The following is a 23,483-nucleotide window of genomic DNA, read 5'->3' as shown; positions in this document are numbered from 1 at the left end:
TGCTGTTCTGTCTAAATGAATGTAATATGCATTGGTTCTTCTGTTGGAATACTATGAAAGAGTATTTAGCAGTGGGCCAAGGTTCAAACACTGAAGGAGATCGTCTGTCAGAGGCCTTGCTGGTATAGTAAACTGGACTAGGTAGTCTGCTTTTTCTTGGAATTGAGTTTTATCTTTGTTTTTTTTCATGAGAGAGGCACAAGAGACATCTACAGATGGGTTATGAATATTAAATTTATTACAATAACAGTTTACAGTACAAGGCACATACTGATGACTTACAATCAGCTTGCAACACTTGTAACTAAACAGCTGCATAAATTAATACAGGTGCATCATGTACAAGTTGGAGGGAATACTTAGTTCTGTACAGCTAAAACTAGTTCAATTCTCTTTGCTTAAAAGGCAAACATGGTCCTAATTTACCAGTTTCAGAATTTCCTTTTCACTGTTCAGAATAGAGGGTAGGATATACTCATGTGATGGGTAAGTGCAAGGTGAGCTGAAGAGAAGGAATTTGTTTGCCTCAAAACAGTTTTACTTGCAGTGCAGCCCACTTGGTATCAATATAACTAGTTTTTGTACAAAACCAATGCTTAATGTATGGCTACTTGTTGAGCTACCTGATAAATATTGGTTACTCTAAATGTTTTCAGATGGATATGTAAAAGGCAGGAAAAAAATTCAATGACAAAAATAAATGAAATCAATTTCTCAGTATTTCAACCACTCAGCTAAATAGAGATACTAAAAAATGAATTTATCGTAAGAAGATTTAGAAAACTTGAAACCAGTATGCCATGTGACAAAAAAATAATGAGGACTAAACTGCCTTGCAAATTCAGCTTTTATAGAATGAAAACATTAATGTTATTTTATCTTTGTATGAAGACAAGCCTTTTTAATCCAATTCTGGAGGGCTTCCTTGCCCCCTGTTCCCATAAGGACCCCAGACTGGATTATCCTAGTGAAAAGAGAACAAAGATTTAACATCACAAATGATCTTCTGGACTGTATTTCTAAAAATATTTTTCCTGTGACTTTGCATGTCTGTATACTTTCACCTTCTCTCAATACATCTGTACTCGGAGTGCAGCATTCTCATTTTTCAGCTGAGAAATTCAAGCTGAGAGACCTTGTCCTGTTTTACACTGTGACTCTTGCAGGGCTTGTATTCATATCAGGGCTTCTTGGCTGACTCATAATCCACTAGAAAACAGTGTCATTTCTTGGGAAGTTGCTCAGCATTCTGTGCTAAAACCACCCAGAGAGACAATGTCTGTTGTATAGTAGTGTCTTAAAAAATACAAATTAAAGATGCCTCTTTTGTCATTTTAAATGCTGTTATAAAAGAATAACATCAGTAGTGTTGCGTACTAAATATCAGTGATTTCTGCAATTATTACTCTGCAAATTATTCTGTTAGAAATACTGTTGCCAGTTTCAGTTTGCTTGCAAGGGCTGAAAGAGAAACTTTGGCTTTGATACAGATAATGCTCATATTTAACTCAACTATTTCCATCCCCACCTTCACCATTCCTAATAAAAGGAACATAAATGACCAAAAATTGGAACTGTTGGTTTTGCGGGGAGGGTGGGGTGGGAGTTTTTGTTTTGGTTAATGAGCCTAGCATGAAACACTATCAAGTCTGGCAAGAAATTCCATTTGTAAGATTTATCTATTTAAATACTTACACATTTAGGAGGAAAAATACCTAGCATTAGTTGAACACCAGCCTGAAGAATGAAGAAGCTGGATAGGGTTTTCTCCTTTATTTCCCATACTTGATATTGGATGCACACCTTATTCATCGTACATATGAAAAGTCAATGTATTTTTTGAATTAATTAATAACAAAATTTTATTTTAAAAAAATTGGTAACTTTTTGATTGGTAATTTAATGGCTTTTCAATATTAAAAGAATTCCCAGACCATTCTTCTTTTCCTCACACTGAAGCCAGTTTTGGAAGTAGTTTTCAAATATACTTACAGGCTAAGCTACAAAACTATTTCTTAGGAGTTACTGATCAGTAAGACAGATGTATTATTTTTTTTTCTAGTGGTAATGAAAGAACATATTCCTTTTTTAAAAACAGTTTAGGAGTCTTTTGTTTGTAGTTCCAAAAGAACAGTCCTTATGCCTTTAAGTTATTTCCTTACTGCAAATTGGGCTTGAGACCTAGAGTTAAGTGAACTCCGGTCAATAGCTGAAGTGTAAGAGGCCTTCCTTGGGGAGGTGTGTGCAGACCTGAGGGAGAAAAACCTGGGTGGAAACAATGAAAATACTTTCAGAAGGCAAACAGCCCATCACTGCTTTCCTCTTGTATGGCAAGTTCTTCGTACCAATGTAAACTTTTCAATAGGTTTCTTCATGCCTGCTGCTATGAATGCATATCTAACCTTATTAATTTTAGCAGTACATTACCTAAGTAGATCATGAGATACAAAAGAGACTTTTAGCCTCTCTTTTATTTTACTTTTGTTATAATCTATGTGGTTTTTACATAAATGATGCCTGCTTAGGTTTATCTAAACTGCCACATAACTGCAGCAGAACTATTGTCCTCCAACTGGCTTTTGGCATCTGCAGTCAGTCTGAAGGGCAGTTACATTTGGAGAGCATGTGTATGCATTATCAGTGCCTTGAAATTGAATATAAGTAGTGAGATTGAGTGATGAGAATCAATCCTGCTGAACTCCACTCAACTTGTTAAAAAAAAATTCCCTCCTTTTATTCTTCAGGGTGAAAATCAAATGCGTTCACATTAGAATATGAGCTAATAAATCTTGAAAGTAGGTTTGTTAGTTTGCTATATGTACTTCTGTCAGCCAGCCAAAAGAATTATTCTAAACTTTAGTTCTTATATAGGAAAGAATAGAAAAAGCCACAGGCTCCAGCAAATTTTAGGTGTGAAATTAAATTTAAAAAAAAAAAAAAAGGAAGCAATGCAGAGAAGCAGATTTTAAGATTTTACTTTTTGGCACTGAAGCTCAGAAAAATTCATTGTTGGTCTGTAGTTTCTGTAGGTATAAGTGTTAGGTCTGTCAGGATGCTGATTTTGTGAGTATCTAGCTTAGTTATGAAAACAGTATTGTAAGTGCTAGCAGCTTAGGTGCTTGTCAAGTAAGCCACGATGAGTTTTTGTGGCTCGATGGGTCTAAAGGAAAGTGAAGCCTACAACATTACAAAAAATGCATTTGTAGTATTTGTTATGCATGAAACAATTGACAGAAACTTTTACCATCTACAAAATGCAGGAAAGGAAAAGGAGGATAATGCTACCAGATGTGTGTGCTAATATATGCAGAGCTGTATGTAGTGCTGCTCAGGATTGTTTCCTCTTCCTCTGTCTACTCCACTACAAATCTAGGGAATTGACTATTTTTTTTTCCTAGTTTATAAAACCCTGTGTTACTTGAGTAAGGTATGGCTATCAGAAATATTTTTGTATTTTTGAATGTAGTTTAAGCAATTAGAACCTTAGAAGCAAATATGACATTGCCCAGTACGAATGATCACATGGAGGAAGATACAGGAGTACTGCCACAGACTTGGGATTCTACACCTAATCCTACCCGCTGGTGCTCGTCCTACAGTGGGTTATGCAATCACGCACACTTTCAGACAGCCCCAGCGCCCACGCATGGAGTAGTGGTATTCTCATGCACACAGAAATCCTCGTGTTTCCAGAATGCATTAGTTCTCAGCCAGTTCAGTCTGGTTAGAAGTGCACAGTAGATTTCATTGAATTTCTTGGATGAATGTGCTGGAGGCACCATGTTTCCAAATGCCCGTAGTCAGTGACACAACCTCCGCAGAAAACTCCGTTTGTTGTCTCAGCTGGAAATGTAATTCTTTGGGGGGGAGAGTATGGGGAAAATTACATTTTTATGCTCTCCCTTTCTCCCCCCAGGAAACAGGTTAGCTTATACAGCGTTCATGCGGATGTCTCCAAAAGGAATTTCTGTAGCTGTTTCTGGAGTAATGCTTTTCAGAATACGCTGTTGGAAATAAATCGGTATTAGAAATTGATTAATTTTAGAGATAATAGATAACATGACAGCTATTTGGAAAGAGATTTATGATAAAAATATGACTCTGGTTTGAGTTACACCTCTTGAACCACACAAGGATGTTTCAGGCTTCTGTTATCTCAGCACTATGAAGACATAAGGTGCTATAGAAGTGCAGAGCATTATTTTTTAATAATTTGTAATATAAAATTTGAATCAGAGTTTGATAGATGTCATATTAATGCTTTAGGACTTTGCAGTTTTCTTGCATACCCTGAACCAACTGAACATATTCTTTCTGAACTGGTGTTTACATCATCTTACCAGAAATCCCCAAAATGTCATCACAGGCTGACACAGATTTATGGCAGAGAAATCTTATTAAGTGTGGGAGAGAAAAAGAAACTTGTTCTTACAGACATATGCAAGAGAACCGATCTTTCACTGCCTCATTCACCTGATACTGTGTCTTGTGTGATTTCTAGGAAAAGCCTCCAGTTCATCAGAGCTTAAAAAAAAAAAACAACTTGATTTAATATTTTATATGGATATGTCAACAGTCTCAGTAAGACCTGGGGAGATTTGTGAATCACTTAGAATGGGCAGAAGACAATTAGCTATCAGCCGGCTAGAAACTGAACAGCAATAATCCTCAAGTCCTGGGGCATCAGACCCTGGAAAAATCTACATGTACTATTTCTAGGATCATCTTCTTCCCAACAGTCAAACAGAAGCAACAGAGCATCATGGATACCTCCTTAAGTGTTCCTGGAGTGATGATCAACCGATAAACCATGTAGATTGGAATACAGATGATAGAAGAGGTTCCTATGCAATAACCCACCACTGTGGTCCAGTAGGGATAATTATAATCAAAAAGCCGTAGCTCAGGAGGATTGGACAGAAAGCTGCAAGTAACAAACTGAAAAAGAAAATAGCAAGTATGATTACATGTATTTTGGTGGCACACACTTACTTTAGGAAACTGTATCCCAGCATATGACTAACTAAAAAAAATGAGTAGGACTCAAGAAAGATTAAACATATGTCGACACTGAAAAAATCCTAAATGACATTAGTATGCATTTAAAAAAAAAAATAACAAACATAACCAAAAAACTCCCCAAAACACTTTTGGATAGCCAGACTTTCCTTCAAGGAGTTTAAAAGAGCTCAGGAGCTTTAGAGCGTAGCCCAACCAGTAACTGAGAGGAACTAGGTAAAAATTCTGATATGGATTGCTCATTCCATAAATACACATGGTGATGGTGGTTCTTGCTTAAGAAGCATTAGAGAGAAAATTCAGGACCACACTTGTACATTTAAAGGATAAAAAGATGTTAGATGGACAAAATCAGATCGATTGGTAGCAGTGTGCAGAATTTCATCCAGTTACCCTTGTACTGAGTCTTACAACCTGATTGCAGCTAAAGCGTCCCTCCCAGAAAGGCATCATCTTAATTTTAAGCCACCAGAAAGGGGAAGTATGCAGTTTCCCTTGGCTATTTGTCCTGTATTTAATCATGATCAATGATCTGCTTTGTCTGGATTTAACTTGCAGCCACTATGTTGTTGTTTTACGCTGTTCATTATTGGGTTGTAGATCCTTTTAATACTCTTTAAAATACTGTTAAAGTACTTACCTGTGTTAATCATATCAGCTTTCAGCTTTCTCTGTAATAAGCTATACAGATTCTATTTTTTTCACTGTTACTTATTTTCTACAAATTTTATCTGTTTTATTTTTTTCCGTAGCATTTCAGATCTTCAGTAGTTTTTACAAATGTAAATACTAGTTTGGATATAGTATTCTGTCATCAGCTTGATAAATGCTATTAGATCATTCTCCTGTGAATATCCTTCATGACTGAAAAATTTCTTATGAAACAACAAATACTTTTTGTTGAATACAACAGGAAAAATATTTGTGACTATTGTTGGAAGAATCTCTGACTCAGTTTTTTTCCAGAGTATCATTGGAAGATCAGGCTTGCCAGCACAATTTCCATAAAGAAATAACATACTAGCTCTGGGCTTTCCTTATTTTAGTTTCCACAGAGAATAAAATAGTTCTGTCTAGTACCCACACCACCAGTGCTGTATTCCTCTGTTTATTTTACTGGTTTAGGATCACAAAGAGGACAGTAATCTAAAAATCATTTGTGGTGTCATAGTTATTTCTAGCTTTTTTTCCCTTTTTCTAGGAGTAGTGAAAATCTGTTAATTGTGCATTGATCATTACAAGTGTTTTGAATTCACTCTGTAGGTCTTAAATCTACATTCTGTGCTTCATAAACTCCATCTTGACCTGCTGTGCTCCCATTAAGGCTAGTAACAATAAAAGATAGTGTGAACTAATTTGGGATCAGGAAATGAACACTTTACATTAAAATGTTATCAATAATACTGGCAAGTCAAACATTGGGATGGTATTTCCTATTCTGAATAATAGATTTATGAAGGTTGCAATTAACTGCTGTAAATTTTAAGTGGAATATTCTAAAGTTGTCATTCAGCAGTTGCTGAGACAGTATATTTACTTATCTAGGTTTACTTCCCCCGACAGTATGTTTCATCGTCATCTTTTATTGCTTCATTTTGCTGAGGTAAATATAAAGGAACAAAACAAAGTAACTTTGTTCAGCAGAGGGAAAGAGGGGAGTTATTCAGAACCCAGTCTTACTTATCTAGCTCATCTACAAAAATCCTTGAAATAGTGCTTTAGTAACAAGACCTTGCAGCATTGCATTGGATTTTTCACTAATTGAGCCTTTTTGGTTTAACAAGAATTGTTACTAGAGAACTTCACAAGAAAATTCTGTAAATAAGCTTTTAGAAGTCTTAAGTAGCTGCACTGTTCAATGGTAATTTGCTTGTGCTGGAAAGAAAAAGCTGTAAAGAAAACTCACCAGAAGGAAGATGGGACTAATTGCTACCCAGCAAACTCGCCAGTACCAGCCTGGGGTAAAGCCTAGCATTTCTTTCACATCATTGCAAAACTGGGTGATGCCTGTGGAGACAAGTGGGAGGAGAGTGGTGACAGCAGATAGAAGGTTTTCCTAAGTTGTTGCACGGCATTTTATATATACAGCAAATAAATTCAGAATCCATCATGAAAGACTTCTTTGTTCCTGTAACCTAGTTGTATTAAATCCTTTGAATTGTAGCGCTTGTAACTGTTAGATGTCACTGTACTCCCATCAGAGAACAATTAATAATAATTCTCACAGATTTAGTAATCGGTCGGTTTATAAAAAGGTTTGGTAAACTTTTTTTCCGGAGACATCAGCGATCTTGTCTGCAGAAACAGAGGAAATGTTATGCCACAGAAGCTTGGGAGTTTGGGTTAGCATTGTTTGTCAGCGTGGCAGTAGACCTACCGTAGAACCAGGCCACGGCAACTGCTTCCAAAAACACGACTGTTAGGACAGCTGGACCAGTGGCGTATTCTTCAAACAGCTTTACCACATACGCGCCTCCCTAGAAAGGAGATCATATTATCAGTGAACCAAAGATCCAGTGAGAGACATCCTGTAATACTGTTGGGTTTTTTGCCTTCGTCTGGACCACCGCATTCACAGATGGGTAATCCAGTCAGTTCCGTCGCTTTGTGGCTGTTCCTGCCGGTGAAATCCTTGAGCCTGCTGCTGATCTGCTCGCTCTCTGTGAACATATTTCACCAGTGGGGCTGCCATGCAGAAAAGCTGAAACTGAATCTGCTGGCAGTTCTAGCTGGATTTTAATGAACAAATGAGATATGGTGGGTGTTGATGGGATGGCTTTTTGCATGCCTTCTGCGATGGCATCTTCCTTCTCCAGTGTGAGCCATAGTTACTGAACAGGAAATAAATAAGGTGTCACTTTGCTTGCTTTCCATTTGGGATCTAGAATCATGAAGGAAGAGAGCATTGTGTCTCAGAGAGGAACTAAGTCTCTTTTTACAGCAAACACTTTAAATGAGAAGGAAGTTGCGCCTATATGAGCAAGTGGAATGAAATGTGACAGGAAAGCCAAGTATTTTTTCCTTTTCCCTTATGATTATTACAGTCATTATTCAAAACGTTGCTTGTTGTCAAAATAAAATCCCACAAGCCCCACAGAGACTATTTGGTGTGACTGATCATGTTTTCTGGCCTGATTTGATGAGGAAGATCCAGGAAATTCGCTGCTAGAAATTTTTGGAGGACAGCAATAGTCAATTACAGCTTTTTTCTAGCAGATAATGTTTTTATCATTCTTTTTAAAATTCAAAATACATTTCAAACATGGCAAAAATTAAAATAACAATTGATATTATTTTTAAACATGGAGCTTTTTAGAATCAGAAGTAAACCACATATAAAATGTGGGAGGTTGTCTGCTTACTGATTCAGCAGTTGAAGCAGCAGCTGCGTCATTTATGATGTGTAGCCCATTAGAGTTTTGCTGAATTGCAATAGGATCATTTTGCAATACATTTCCTAGTGAGAGATACTGTTCACATTAATTCCAAATATAGATTTCTAATGCATAAAGGAAACAGGCTGGAGATTTAATCTGATTTCTTGAAAGTCTCTTCAGAAAATACTACCCTCTCCAAGATCTTATTTGCAGGAGACTGCCAGTAAGGAAAGCTGAGGAGTGGGTAAAATACTTACAAATGTCAGTGTTGCTAATGACCCCAAAAAGCAAACGATGGTCAGACCAAGTACAAACAATTCCCTGCGTTTGCTCCAGACATGTGGGAATTCATCCAGTACTCCAGTAATCACTCCCTCTAGTCCTGCAAACTGAAAAGCGCAGAAAAGTCACTGGAAAAGAGAGGGCAGTTTTACCTGCTTTAAACTGTGTTTCAATGCTTAAGGGAGCTTTAAAGCATTGACACACAGGTGCTTTATTCTGCCTGTAGAGTTGGTGTGACTGTTGTTTAGACAGTTTTCCTACAGAACTTTTAAAAATCCTTAAGGTGGGGATTTAGTCTTCCTGTATCTGTAGGAAGTACCTGTTGTCCAGAGAAGTACTGTATTGCAAGTTGTAGGATGCTGGTAAGTGGTAGGTGGCTCAGTAGAACCAAGACTCTGAAATCAGCTGAGTTTAGCTTTCCTGGAAGGAGCTCACTCTCTAAAACCAGGCTCACATGGCATGTTTTTAGAACATCTTTTCACAATGCTGTTGAGAAGGCCCCATCCAGTTCCCACCTTTTAAACCCAATTAGTGTGAATAAAAATCTAGATTTTAATAATTACTTTGTAAGTTTGCAAGAGACAAGGAGCCTGGAAGGCTGCATTCAGCCAGGAGTTCATGAATCAAGTGCTCTGGTTGTGTTTCCAGGTCTGTTACTAATTGTCACAGTACGACACAAATAATTTAATTTTATTTAAGCCTGTTTAGGTCCAAATTGGAGTAATAGTTGCTCTCTTAGAGAAGGCATATGAACATGCCAATCCTGCTTTAAACACTGTAGTGAGAGTGCAATATTTGTAATTCTGTTTTTCTGATGTTTATGGGGGTAAGGCCAGACACCAAATACCTGAGAGGTCTGCTGTCTCACATGCTGTGTACTCACCGTGCTGTCTAATCCCAGTGTGAGTAACATCAGGAAAAAGATGATGGCAAAGAAAGTGGAAGCAGGCATGTTTGCAATGGCCTCAGCGTATGTAATGAAGAGAAGGCTGGGTCCTGGTATTAGAACAGAGAATTGGGGATAATTATTAGTGCACTACTGCTGCGAGGAGAGGCTGTTTCACCTTACTGTGTTGCCTTCCAGAGGAAAACTTCTCCCCCCAGGCTATTTTGCTGTGTGCAGTTACGGCCACGCCTGTGAAGTTGCATGCAGTATGACTTCTATATGCTGTCTTTGTGGAATAATTTTTTAGCTGCACTATGTATTTATAACAGTGCCCTTACCATAAAGTAAGTCAGTATCCTGAAGTAGATACTAAATGTTTTGCATAATTTGTGCTGTTCTCAATCTAGAAGATAATACACAAACATTCTATCTTAGAAGCAGTTTGAGAGATGTGTACAAAAAGTTAGCCTACCAGTGTCCTTGGCAACCTCTGATACATCTTCATTCCTCATCTCAGCCATGTATCCCAGCACGGTGAAAATAACAAATCCAGACACAAAACTAGTCACACAGTTCACGGTACTGGTAACCAGGGCATCTCTGCAACAGAAGACCTAACTCATATCAGGGAATCGGCAACTGCTATAAAGGGGAGTTTTCTACCAAGTGAGGAGAGGTAATGATCTGGATAGACTCCTAGAAAAACTAAGGGAACACAGTGAAAAAAACCAAGCAGCAGATTTGAGAGAAAAAAAACACCCAACCATGACTACATCTTCAACTTTAAGCAGATGCTATAACATTAGTCTGACACTGGCTTGAATGCTGGATACATACTGGTGTTTTAAAAAAATAGGAATTACTACAGGAATATTAAAGAATTGAGAATTTTATTTTACAAGATATAAATAGGATTTTTTAAGATAACAAGGAAACAACTATAAGTTGCCTTTCAGCTCAAGACTCTAAGTTACTTCCTAATTGACTGCTGAGGTTAAATAATATGATTGTTTGTCAGGGGGTTAGTCCATTTTGTTGTGGCGGGTTTCTACATCTTAGACTCCTTCCCATAAGTGGTAGAGATTCTTTCTCTTTAGGGTAGGCACAACAGAGAAGAAACGTTTTAGATTGCAGGTTCTGTCAATAAGGACCTTGGTTCTGTTATGCTTCTGTCTGATCTGTATGTACACAAGCGTGACAATTCAGTGCCTTTCACCAGCACTGTATTTCTTTTTTGGAAATACCCACAGTTACATTTTTTAAACTGTTTTACTTATAGAATAAGGTAGAACTCACTGGTAGCAGTTGTTATGGAACTTGTTGTAGCTGGCATAAGCCAATAGGACCCCAAAACCTGGACCAAGGGAGAAAAAAATCTGAGCTGCTGCATCCACCCAAACCTGAAAAATATTGAAGATCAGGAAAAAATGACATGAAACAGATTGAATGAGTTTGACATATTCAGCATATCATGCCTACAAAACCAGCTCTCGCTAGTCTGCCTATATCCTAGTCCTGGTCCAACAAACATTTTGTTAAGGAGATCATGTTGAAATATGAGTATTGTAGATCTGTGAGAGTTGTAAATATCCACTGTAATTTTATTGCCTATGCAGTACCTACTGTAGCTCTTTACAGTGTTGTAAGTACTCACTGGCAGTTTCACTTCTGACAGCATCTGAGGTTAATTCACAGTCATTTGCCTGCAATCAGTTTAACACAACTTTTGCAATGTATAGAGAATTTTCTATCCATGATTTTGCAGTGGGCTTGGGCCATCTTCCTCCAAACTCTGTGTGCTGTGGAATAAATAGTCCTGTGTTTGGCTGTGTGTCCTCCAGGCTAAGTAGTAGATGATCACTGCCCAGATTCTTCCTAGCTTTATGGAAATGTATTTGACAGTGTGGATGTAGTTCTAGGCCTTAGGACTCAATTCAGCTTTGTTGTAGCCATGACAGATGCAAGTGTGATGATCTTGTTATGAAAAGCCTGTTGTACTTGAAAAGTGGCCACAGCCTTAATGAGTAGTGTTCCTAAAGTATGGTATCAGCTCTCTTTCTGAAGGTGAAAGTCCTCATTCATTTATCCTCTTTTGATTGAAACATGGAGTTCATTACAACTCATTTCTAATATTCTCTTCCATCGTGTGAGGCCATCCTGTATCATCCACAGACAGAGCTCTGTCATCGTCCAGCACACAGATTGCAATCTGCTGTCCTCACTTCAGATACATCCAAGACAATATCAATGCCCTTTATTGCTTTTTCAGAAGATGTGGTCCCTTATTGGAGATGCTGCTTTATCAGAGACCGGTGTCTTTTCATTTCCTCTCCATTCAAAACTCTCCATATCAGCTGGGCAGCAGCAGACTTGCAAACATTAGAATTTTTAATCTTTGTATTTGTAGTATTTATTGCTTTGGGGTTTTTCCATCACCCTCCTCACTAGACACTTTCATAGGCAGTGAAGTAAGTGCAGCCTTAAGCCTGGTGGACTACTGGTCATCCACAGAGTTCAAAGCTGAATCAGATACTGGAATGCCTGGGGTTTGTCGATTAGCTCAGCCTTGTCCTCATTCCTCCTTTCTTTTCAAATCTTGGTGACGTATGCAGGCCCAACGGATTTATTCCTTCTCCACATGCACCTGCATGCATTACTGAGTCATGTTTTAGTTCATGGCTGCAGAGATTCTCCTTAGGCTTATCTGCCAAAGCTTGTCATAGGATGGAGGTCTGAAGTTTCAGCTCTAGTAGCTTGTGCTATTTAAATACAGGCAACTGTGGACAAGCCTGCCCAAGTGTGTAATGATCCCCTCACAGCGAGAAAAACTGCAGTTAGACCAGTTGCTAGGGCTTACTAAATTTAGTTCACTCAGTGTGGCTGTGACGGGTAAAGGATTTTGTTGTAGTGTAGCAGCAATCATAGCTTCTCACTCAGTGTCAGCCTGCTCACCAATTTCCTGGTGAAAAATCGTTTGGTCGCTTGTTTTCTTTCTAACCATATCACTAATTCTATTCAACCACTGTATGGGAACTTTAGTATTAGTTCAAGCTAAATTGATGGTGGACTCTAATCTTCAAAAAAATCTTTGTAATTGTGGAAAGAATAGCATGACTAAACAAGAGCATGAAGTCAGGCTTTTAAGTCCATGATAAGGCATTTGTTTAATCATGCTCTATGCTGAAAATAGACACTGAAGTATATACACACTGATAGGCTAAAAGCAAATGTCTACCCTTTTATAATGTTTTTTACCTCGGTGGCAAGGAGCTTCTGCCAGTCAGGTTTCACATAGTAGAGGACACCTCGCCAAGCCCCAGGCAAAGTTGCACCTCTCACTAGCAGGATAAAGAGTATGATGTAAGGGAATGTGGCAGTCACCCATACCACCTGTGAGGGAAAACAGCAAGAGAGCATTTGCCATGGGTAGAAAGTTAATAGGTGATAGTGAGTTATTCTCACTATAGCTCTTAGCATTTATAACATCATCACGTGAACATCTCAGAAGGTCTGTAAACAGGCAGTTTGCACACCTACACCCACACTTTCTCTTAGCAAGGTTGTTCTTGTCCAGAGAACAAAGGTATAATGGACTACTGTTATATATTACTTGGGTAACAGTAGCAGTCACTCCACAGTAAGTGCCTCACAAATACATCATCCTACAATCCCTGTCATGAAGACAATCTGAGATAATTTTCTGCCAAGGTAATTGGCTCATTTAGAACTGCTGCTAGACTAGACTGTACCAGGTTGATTTGTCTTGCTTTTGCGTTCACCTTGCCAGATGTTTTGACCCCTTTCCAGATGCTGAAGTATACGATGGTGAAGATTAACAGTAAACAGAGGGTCAGTTGCCAGCTAATGCCCCCCAGGTCATCCAGCCCATCAGACCTGTGCACCTGTAGGACTTGGCGGCTGAAAAGGGAAAGAAAAACACAGTAGAAATAGTTTTTCAACAAAAGCTTAAATTAAGAATGCTTTGAACAGTCCCACAGTGTGGTCTGAGCATTACAAGCAGTCCTGAGGCCTTGATAAACAGCCTTCAGTCATGTCATTTGGGACTCTTTTTTTTTTTTTTAATTAAAAGTTTGATATTAATGGTACACCAGAGATGATAAATAATAAGTGATGACAGCTGACAGTGGCTGGGAACCTCTGATCTGAAATATGAAGTATCCTCCCATACACCCTAAGCTTTGATATACCTACAAGTATTTGGTTACTTGAATAATTCAAAAAAGGGTACCCTTAATAACCAGCCCCACTCCCCCTCCAACAAAAAGCTTGCTACATGTTCCACCATTCTGTCTAATATTACTGTCCTCACTTACATGCACTTACGTATAAAATTCTTCTGCAGGAGAGATGGAGTACAGGGACCAGCTGACATTATCCTTGCTGAAGTAGTTAGTGCAGTTGCCTGTGTTCCAAGCGTTTGTGCAGCTAGTCCACGGCAGCTCCGCCGTGAAGGAGGATACGAGGTAGTAAAAGGCCCAAGCCATAATGGTGTTGTAGTAGGAGGCTACGTAAAGATCTATTATACAGATGGCAAAGCCAATTCCTAGTAAGGCAGGAAATAATATAATGAAGTGAATGTAAGTTTTAGGCCAAAAAAAGGGGAAGGAATTGGTTATTACATCAACTACAATTAGTAACTGTCTAAAGCAGCGCTGCAGGAGGTGCACATACCCTCTCAAGTGTTTACAACACAGGAATTTCTTGTGGCTTCGGAAACACTCAGGCTACGATTCCAAAAAAGCATCTTTAATCAAGACAGAACATCCTTACATAGCTTTTTCGTCTGTTCCTAAATCCCTGGAATTTAGAAATAGGCATCTTGCACTCTCAGTAAATAAAAAAGACAAGACCAGAGCTATAATTCTGGGAGCAAGAGTAAACAAGCACATAGAACAGGTCCTTTTACTCTAGGAGACTCTGTGGTAGGATGGCAGTCAACAGACCAGGCTGAAGATGGGGAATCATTTCTTCATAATAGAAATAGTAGATCTTTAGTCTTTCCTGGGTTTAATTTTGCCTTGGATTCAGTAATGTTCCACTTCATTAATTATATTTTTTTATTTTGGTGGTGTTTTTTTTTTTTTTAATGTTTTCAGGTTTGGGTCAGAGAAAGTGGACTGAACTCTATCTAATCAAATCGGGAGCTGTACATCATATGTGTATACAAGAGTACACACACACACACATCTGTAGGTGTACATAAAGTTTTATGAAAGCTTTCTTTGTAAAGCCAAAATCTCATATAGAACAAGCCTTACTTGTCGTGGTTTAGCCCCATACTAGCTACTATGAAGAAAATTAACTCTACCTCAGCCAAAACCAGCATACTTTGTTTTATGAGATTTTTTTTTTTTTTTTCCAGACATTTCACCTTTATAGGAAAATCTTTGAGTTACTTAAAGAGTTTCTAGTAATTTTCCATTTCCCATCTTACCTTTGAATATAGGACAGATTTTTCTCCAAATTGAAATACACCCATTCCTGTGGTACTGTCCTAGGGCTAGTTCCATATAGAAGAGAGGAATCCCTCCAAAGATGGCCATAATTGTGTAAGGAATGAGGAATGCTCCTGCAAGAGAGAAAGCAGATGACTGTAACTCTTCATAGGACTTCTCTTCCAACAGTACCAACACTCCATAAATAACAGTTCCTTTTATCCCACAGAGAAAATGCATATCCCCTCCCTAGCCAGTGTGCCACACTGAATTACCATGAGAGTTCTTGTAAGAGTAACTACTTAGCAATGTGAATAAGAAGCAACACTCGGGCCAGACTTCTCACTTTTCTGTAACAAGTATACATAGAATTCACCAAGACTGTATTGGCTACAATGGATACAACTGTGAGATGGGCTACAGATAAAATAATTAAATTGTTCAGTAAAAAGCCTTTGCCACATCAGGAAGACAAAAGTCCTTTTTGAGATCCCCTCGATTAGACATATATATTGGCAGATATGTCAGTAAGTCTAAGATGTAGCATTCCAGATGAGTTGGTTTTGACATGTTTATTTGGTTTGAAAATACTTCTTCGGACAGGGATTGAGTCTTTTCTCTTGGAAGGTGGTTCTACACCTAACTGACTCTCAGCTTCTAGTTGTACTGATTTTTTTAGATCTTGCTAAACAGTTTTTCTTCCATCATAATGTGTCTATTTATCCTGTCCCAATATTTAGGTTTTCCAGTCTGCTTGAAAACTAAGTCATTTCCCCATGGTCATTTGTTATATATGATATTGAAATAAGCCACTAAATCATCCATTAATAAGCAAGGAGGTTCAGCATTAAGGAACGGCATACAGAGCTAGTCACTGACCTCCTCCGTTCTGGTAGCATATGTAAGGAAATCTCCACACGTTTCCCAAATCCACTGCATATCCAATGACAGAGAGCAGAAAGTCAATTTTTTTACTCCAGGTCTCCCTGTCTTCTAGCTCCATCAGCTGCTGCTGCCCTTCTGCTCCGCAGGTGGTAGAAGTGGTGGTTGTAGTGGTGGTTGTGGCTGCTGGGGCAGTGCACTGGGCATCTTCCACCTCTCCCATTCCATTGCAGGGAACAGAGATCTGAACCCCTGAATAACCATTTGAGATCTGAGCTGCCTCCCCTTTATCTCCCTGGCTGGGATGGACTTTATTGCCATCCTCCACTAGCCGCAGAGCAGATTTAGGGTTCCTGACCAGAAGCCCGTTCCCTTTACAATCTTCTCCTTCCTTACAGTCTGAGACATCTTTCTTGGAAGTCAGTGGCTCAGTCTCATTGCTTGTTGCCTTTTTTTCCATTTTTCCCAAGATTTGTTCTGATCACTTGCAGAAGGACAGCAGCAGAGAGTCCCCTTGTGGATCTTCTTCCCACGCTCTTATTCCCAGCACTTTTAGACTTTCTCTTTCATATTTAAATCCATCAGATCGAAGGCATAAACACCATCTAAGAAATGAAAAATAATTAAAAATCGATTACAGAGTTTGCTGATGCTGGTAACTTTCAAGTACCAACTGACAGATTAGAATACTTTTAGAAGTAAGTAACCACCACCGCATACAATGTGAATCATTTAGCAGATAATCCATTCAGAATTTTGTACAGAGAAAGGAATGAAGCAGTCATCATCTTCTACAGCAGAAGTCGATGTACCTGGTTTATAACCTCTCAGGCAGATTTGCTGGACAACATTTGCATTGTTGGACAACTCACAGGCAGTCACAGTTCCGCTGTCTTCTGGTACCACATTCTCCCTCTGCACACTGGTTTTGCACCCAGGGAGGCTGTGGGACTCCCAGTTTGCAAAAACGAGGGCAGAGTTTAGTGTGGCTTGTATTTTCATTTTCATAAGTTTATCCTGTGACTTCTACTGGCAATTTCTAGGTTCAGCCAGTATGAAGGGAAAATAATTAATTAAACAAATATAAAATAACAATGGATATACAAATTACATTTCATGACCACCTTCCTTCAGAAATCCCACAGTGTCTGCTATGTTTAGCAGCAGACCTAGGAGGCTTAAATGAAAGCTTAGAAAAATATTTAAATCTCAGTGGTTTTACATCAACTAACTTTTGAGGCTCAATCAACACTAATAACAAGGGAAAAAAAGATCAAAAAACTTCAATTTGATTGTTTTGAGTAAAAACTAACACATAGGTCTAAAGGACAAAACTTGTCCTTTTTTATTTAACTCCTTGGGAAATAAAGGCATCTTTCATTCTGTTGGGATCTGCTAACACTGTGGTTCCAGCCCCAGGAAGGGTAGTGGGCACTAGACCTATGCTACTGTCCAATGCCAGCAAAAAAGCAGGCACTGGGAGAAGCCCTGGCTTCACCTGCCCTCTTCAGATGTGCCAGAAGCGTAATCCAGGGGAATTAAACCATCCTAAAAAAAAAATATATATATATATATAAAACAATTAACTTTTCCTTTAGAACAAAAAGAACAGAGGAAGAGTTGTGATTCAGTGGGTCATGTTTTGTTTTCTGCTCATTTGTTCAGGTAATGTAAATGCCCAGCTGCCTTTACTCAACAAAATCTTGAAATAGGAGCTGATCCTCTATGCTGTAAATTCCCTGGGGTAGTAACCTGGCTTTATAGCTAGCAAAGTGTTACACAGTCTACACAACGCCACCACAGATTACATTATTGTAATTCCATCTATTTTTTTCTTTTCAAAGCATTTTACCACAGTAAATATCATTGTCACATCCCAGCAGAAGAATAAGCATTATTTTACTTTTAACTGTTGGAAAAACTAAAGCAGAGAGGAGATATTACTTTCTCATTGCCAGAGCTATTAAAACTCGAGTTTTTCCCAGCTTCCAGCCTTGTGCAAAGACAGTTTGTTAAACCTCTTCCTAAACATTTATCAGTGCAAGCCGAAAGAAAAGGAAAGTTATTGAGTTTCAGAGTAAACAGGAGGATGTCCTCGAGATAAAAGTCAATTGAAGGCGGTGTTTATAACTTTCAGAAATCTCTAGTTCTTATGTTCTGTCTTCACCCAGATAATGTTCTTTTCATCATATAGCAAGCAGTGCATCATTAATGCTGAATTCTTACAAGAGCAGTACTTTGCTACCATTAGTTAATCATCCACAAAGACTGAAACATCCTCAGAGTTTCAGAGAAAATTACTATGGCAAACGACAGGAGTTTCTGTTTTACCTGCAAGACTATAAAACTTGAATGTCTTTGGAGTCCGAAACCTTCCAAGAGTCCCACAAGAGCTTATGTAGATGAAAACAATCCTACCATCACTGGTGGCAACATTAAAATCCTAGGAAAGGCCACAGCCAATCCTCCCCTTGTATAGAGTATGTTAAATAGAAGGTAGGAATATGGAAAAGTAACCTGAGCCCTTCTGGACTTTACACCTCTTACTCATAAATGGGAAAGCAGTAAAGGATGTTGATTTAACTGCATTATCTCATGAGACTGAATTTTCCATATCTGAGACGTAAACTTGTACTGTATTTGGAAAACATTCTGCACATAGATACTTCTTGGCACGTTCTTTACTGAGGAGAGGTCGTTGAATGTATTGTTGATTTCCTGAATCTGTGATAATCAGGATAGTTGCCTTATTCAGATTTAAGCTCCTTCTGCAGGCCACTGGGAAGAAATATCACATTATCTGCAATACTTTTATAGAAGTTTCAGTAGTTTGAACCTCAAATATGCAAAATGATTTGTGAACTTTCACAGGCTTCGGCTGGAATTTGAACTATTCCTTTCTGAAAGAGAATTACAGCTTGTCAGCTACCGGGAAATCTCTGGAGTGATGGACTCTACAGCTATGCAGCGGTGTTCACAGTAGCATAGCTGGCCCATGAAAACAGAACAGTTACAGGATCAGAAGATTTCATTATGCTGTAAAAAACTGTGGGAGAATGTATTTTTTCCCCCCTCCTTCTTGTTATAATTCAAGAAAAAAAAAATATCTGAAGGAATTGTAACTGCTACAAACAGTGTAGAACTAGAGCTCCTGGGGTTGAAAAGTACTCTAGGACAACCAGGGAAGATATCCAGGGGAAAACTATGCTAAAAGTGAAGGATTTTGCCCACCTCAGCCTCCGCTTTGTCTCCGCATCGATCTCTCGGTAGTTACAGGTGCTAGAATGACGATAGTGAGTGATACAAGAAATGGCAGTTTATTAACTATTTTCAATCTGAGCTGTTGCAAAGGTTGCTCTTCCATAAATACACATTGGCTTCTTATCACCAACATAATTAGCTACAGACACAAAAAAAAAAAAAAAAAAAGGAAGAGATAGCTGTGCCTTTGTTTTGTTTTGATCTGTATTCTGTAGACATGACTTTGCTCAGTGGAGAGGCCCAAATCATCTGCACCTTTTCTCTCTTTTCTCTCTCCGGTATCTCTGAACAGAGATTATTCTAAAGGGCTGTTTTCATCTCCATAACGCCGTGCTGCCCAGGAGCACGTGGAAGGTGCCGTGCTGCCAGCCCTCTAAATTGCATTCCTCCTTATGCAGAGTGACTAAAGAGGAGCAACCCTCAGCTCTGCTCTGGAGAGACCCCCTGTAACAAGCAGTGTGTACTCCACAGCTATTCCCTGCTTTGCTTGTTTGTTGAAAACACTAGGATGGATAATTGAAGACATGTGTTTCTACAAGCTTGGCCGAAGCCACCAACGCAATTCACATAAGCCAAATATTAATTAAATTATAATTTTTAGTTACTCCCACACAGAGCTAAACTTGAACCAGCACTGTAGATGTAAAAGCCCTGTGTGTTCCTTGATGCAGAAAACCAACTCCTTTGCCTCTATCAAAGGAATCTTCAAGGAGCATCCCTGTCCTGGGGTCCGGGCCCTTCCCCAGCAGGGAGCTGCACAGCTGATGGATCATCGCTGCCTTTATTTCCTGAGGCATGCAGTGACCTCTCGTGGCAGTGTGGGAACCCCTTCCCTTTAATGCTCTGCCATGTAGTAACAGAGCAGGAAAGATTTGTTTAAAACAAAATTGTTCTCCCGTTCTCTGTATTTTTTTTTAAAGGAGAATATTGACTTTTAATGTGTCTGGGAGAGTAAAACAATTAGGTTGAGGTGCAGCAAATACCAGATGCTTCAAGGGAGGCAAATTTTAATGCCTCAGGTCGCTTGGAGAAAACTTTATTTGAGGTGGGGCAGCACTGCCATCCTGAACTCCTCAGCACAAGGCTTGTTCAGCCTCGCTGTGCATGACTACGGCACTCATTACTCATCTCCAAACGATCAAATACATTTTAACTCACACAGTTGCAAAATTTGTATGTTTACATATATTTCACTTCATACAAATTATGTTCTTTTTTCATGTGCTAATTTTATAAACCAGTGCTTGCTGGAGTACCAGCCACTCACTGGGTTACAGCTGCATTCCTGTAGCAAAACTCGCATTACCACTATCACTCACACTGCTCCTCCATCTGGCTTACTTCTTTCCGTTTACATGGTAGCACTTGCAAAGAATTAAAGTACTTTGAACTCTAAGACAAAAAGTTAGCCTACAGTGTTGACAAACAGAATCGCACGTTAAGATGATTTCTGTTAACTTGACCTAAATCTCACTTTTCTCACAAAGTATTTAAGAATGTTAAAATTGGGTAGCTGCTTGGCGGCATAGTACATCTTGCAATAAAGATGCAGTTCACGCAGGCAGTTGTATGTATATGGAAAGAGTCCAAGGAAATTACTTTTATCTAGAAAATCAAGAAAGAAGTTTGTATGACACGACAGAAATCACATATCCCACACAGGAAAAGGCTGTGTCTTTTATCTGTAGGACTGTTCTTGCCTCTGAGCCACAATATCAACCATGACCCTCCAACAGCCACGTACCTGGGTGCTTCCAGGTACTGGACTCTGATAAATGCAGCAGTAAACATTTCTGGTCTTCACCCATATCTCTTCACACAGACCTAGTCTGTCTTACTAAAACAGAGTAGAACTGTACTCAACAAGTAGTCCCACTGAGACAATGGCCCTTCTGGGAGAATAAAAGGCTACTTACCAAAGTAAGAATGGCATAAGTAGTGAGCTCTCTCCTGTTAACTCGTGTATTCCCAGATAAGGCTAAATATAGGCAAGATGTGAAAATAGTGCTTCTGAAAGCATTAGTGTCAGGGGAATATAAACCTGTACTGTGAGTTTTATGTCATAATCTTGTCCATGTTCCTGTCTGAAATTAAAAAGTCAGCAGGAAAGAGATTTTACCTTCTAAAATTTGTTGAGAAGTCAGAGACTGTATTGTAGTTGGAATGCTGCCAAATTGATGACAGTCATTTAAAGAACAGGGAGGGGGGAAGAAAATGTATTTTATGGCTTAAGAGTGTCCATATGTAGTGCAAGGAAACAGATAAGCTTAGCGGGAATGATATTCCTTTTGTATTCTTCCTCAAACTATTTATATAAACTTGAAGGAAGAGTCATAACACAGCAAATATCACCAAATAAATAGAGCACTGTTCCTTAATATAACTCTGCACAGGCAAATTAATGGGCACAGTGTTTGAGTAAAAGACCTGTTTGCAGACTGAAGTCAAAGACTGGCTGCACATACATGCCAGTGTGCATATGCTTGCAATGTTTTTACCTAAAGAAAGTAAAGAAACAGTCACCATTGTTTCCAGATGATGTTTCTTTGAAGGAGACTTGTTAATGGCTACCTCCAAATTACAGCCCCTTTATTCAGTCTCCAAGTTCTACTTCAGTTCTTTATGAAACACTTATTCCATAGACAGGCTTCATTATGTTGTATAAATTCTATAAGATACAGATTACCAGATCAACAGAGCTACAGAAATACAGTTTTGGAAAAGACTTAAAATATTAGCATCAGAAAGGACACCAGGATACAGAATAAACTTTTCTTTAGGCTCTTAAAACTGTTCCTAATGAAAGCAGGAAAGAGCTTAAATGCACTGCACGTTTCCATGTGTGGGAATAATTTAGGGGTTTTATTAAATGCCAGTTTTGGGGCAGTTTTTATTAATTTATATAACCATTTGAAAATCATCACACTCTGTCCAATTAGAAAATAGACCCACAACAGTCATTCGCTATATGCCAAGTTTACAAAGTACTCTCCAAGAAAATTACGGTCAATTTACTTATCAAAAGCACCAGAAGATGAAGCCTAATTGTATGAGATCTCTCCTGGTAAAATTCCTGACAGCCAACAACCCACATTAAAAAAACTCCACAACATTTCCAAGAATCCAAATTCATTAGATGTATAATCCTTTTCTCCCGAGGCTTTCTTAACACATCAGAATATGTTTTCCATGATTATTTATATATTGTTACATTGCATTCCTCACTTAAACTTCCATATTACTTAGCAAACTAACCCAGCAAGCCAGTTGGTTTCAGCAGTAAACATGATTGACTAAATATATACAAGACATACTCTTCACATTTATTACCTATAATAAATCTGTCCCATTGAGTTAGATGATTTACTCTGCTAGAACACTTTACCTTTTAAAACATACTTAATATAGTTAAGAAAGCTTACTTTACCCCTTTAAAATAAATAACAGTTTGCACTGATTTTTTTTATTTCAGAGTCTGCTTCTTTAATTTTTCTTACACTTTAATACTTTTTTATAAACTTTAAATAAACTATACATTTGTAATGCAATTATGTGGACTGCCAAAACTCTAATTTCAGATCATCATAACATGTTATGCTATAGGCATTTGACTCCCGACATTCATAATTGCTGGACAAGTGCCTGAACAAGACTGAGGAGAGCATGTAGCATCAAAAAAACAATAAAAAGCATAAAAAGGTTGGATAATCAAAGCAAACTGTCACCAAAAAAAACAGTATATCTTTTTTACCCCTAAAGCTTTGTTAGATGTACATTTTCACATTGTTTTAGAAATTACTCTAAGACCTTAAAAGTTAATTTAAAATGAAACAAAATATAGTCTATATATTTTAGGCTGCCATTAGTATTTCATATTTTATAACCTAAGTTGAAAGAGGAGTAAAAGTTAATGAACCTCCAGTATCTGCTTGCTTCAGAAGGTAGGCTCTGAAGACAGCTGTCTAGGAGTCTGTCTAAATTTCATAAAGTACTTTAGATAGCGTGTTAAAAACAAAATTATAAAGTACCTGTCTTTCGGATGGGTTTCAAGCGTTTTCCTTGGAGTTATCCAAGCTCGAGTAACCTTCACCCACATTTACTTCAGAGTCTTGGGAACTCTGCCTGTGGGCAACTCAGCATCTTGGTGAGGTTTTTGTACACCAATCCCCCTCACATGGTCTGATTTCCAGATAATCTGCTGCCAAAGAGCTCTTTAAGAATTTTTGCGTCACTTTAGTCAAATAAACTTTATGTTTCACCAGGGCTGCAGCTCAGTTTTCCTCCTAGAGGTGGGTGGCTACATTTGTCTGTTCTGATCAG

General features: G+C 38.5%; 1 protein-coding gene across 1 annotated transcript; it reads right to left on the bottom strand.

Moving 5' to 3' along the window:
- Positions 1-216: 216 nt before the first annotated feature.
- On the bottom strand, positions 217-23,483 carry SLC6A4 (solute carrier family 6 member 4). The gene is made up of 14 exons (XM_009976646.3): positions 23,192-23,483; positions 15,900-16,507; positions 15,020-15,154; positions 13,909-14,128; positions 13,344-13,482; positions 12,820-12,954; positions 10,861-10,964; positions 10,037-10,164; positions 9,562-9,674; positions 8,654-8,785; positions 7,397-7,496; positions 6,926-7,026; positions 4,771-4,938; positions 217-4,004 (listed from the first exon to the last, which is right to left on the bottom strand). Exons 2-14 carry the CDS (start codon positions 16,360-16,362, stop codon positions 3,930-3,932), a joined length of 2,013 nt encoding a protein of 670 aa, XP_009974948.3. The 5' UTR covers positions 16,363-16,507; positions 23,192-23,483; the 3' UTR covers positions 217-3,929.

Source organism: Tyto alba, unplaced genomic scaffold (assembly GCF_018691265.1).
Source record: "Tyto alba isolate M040663 unplaced genomic scaffold, T.alba_DEE_v4.0 Super-Scaffold_19, whole genome shotgun sequence".
In the NCBI taxonomy this organism is placed as follows: domain Eukaryota; kingdom Metazoa; phylum Chordata; class Aves; order Strigiformes; family Tytonidae; genus Tyto; species Tyto alba.
Note: the sequence above shows the minus strand (reverse complement) of the source record. Positions and strands in the feature narration are given on the sequence as shown.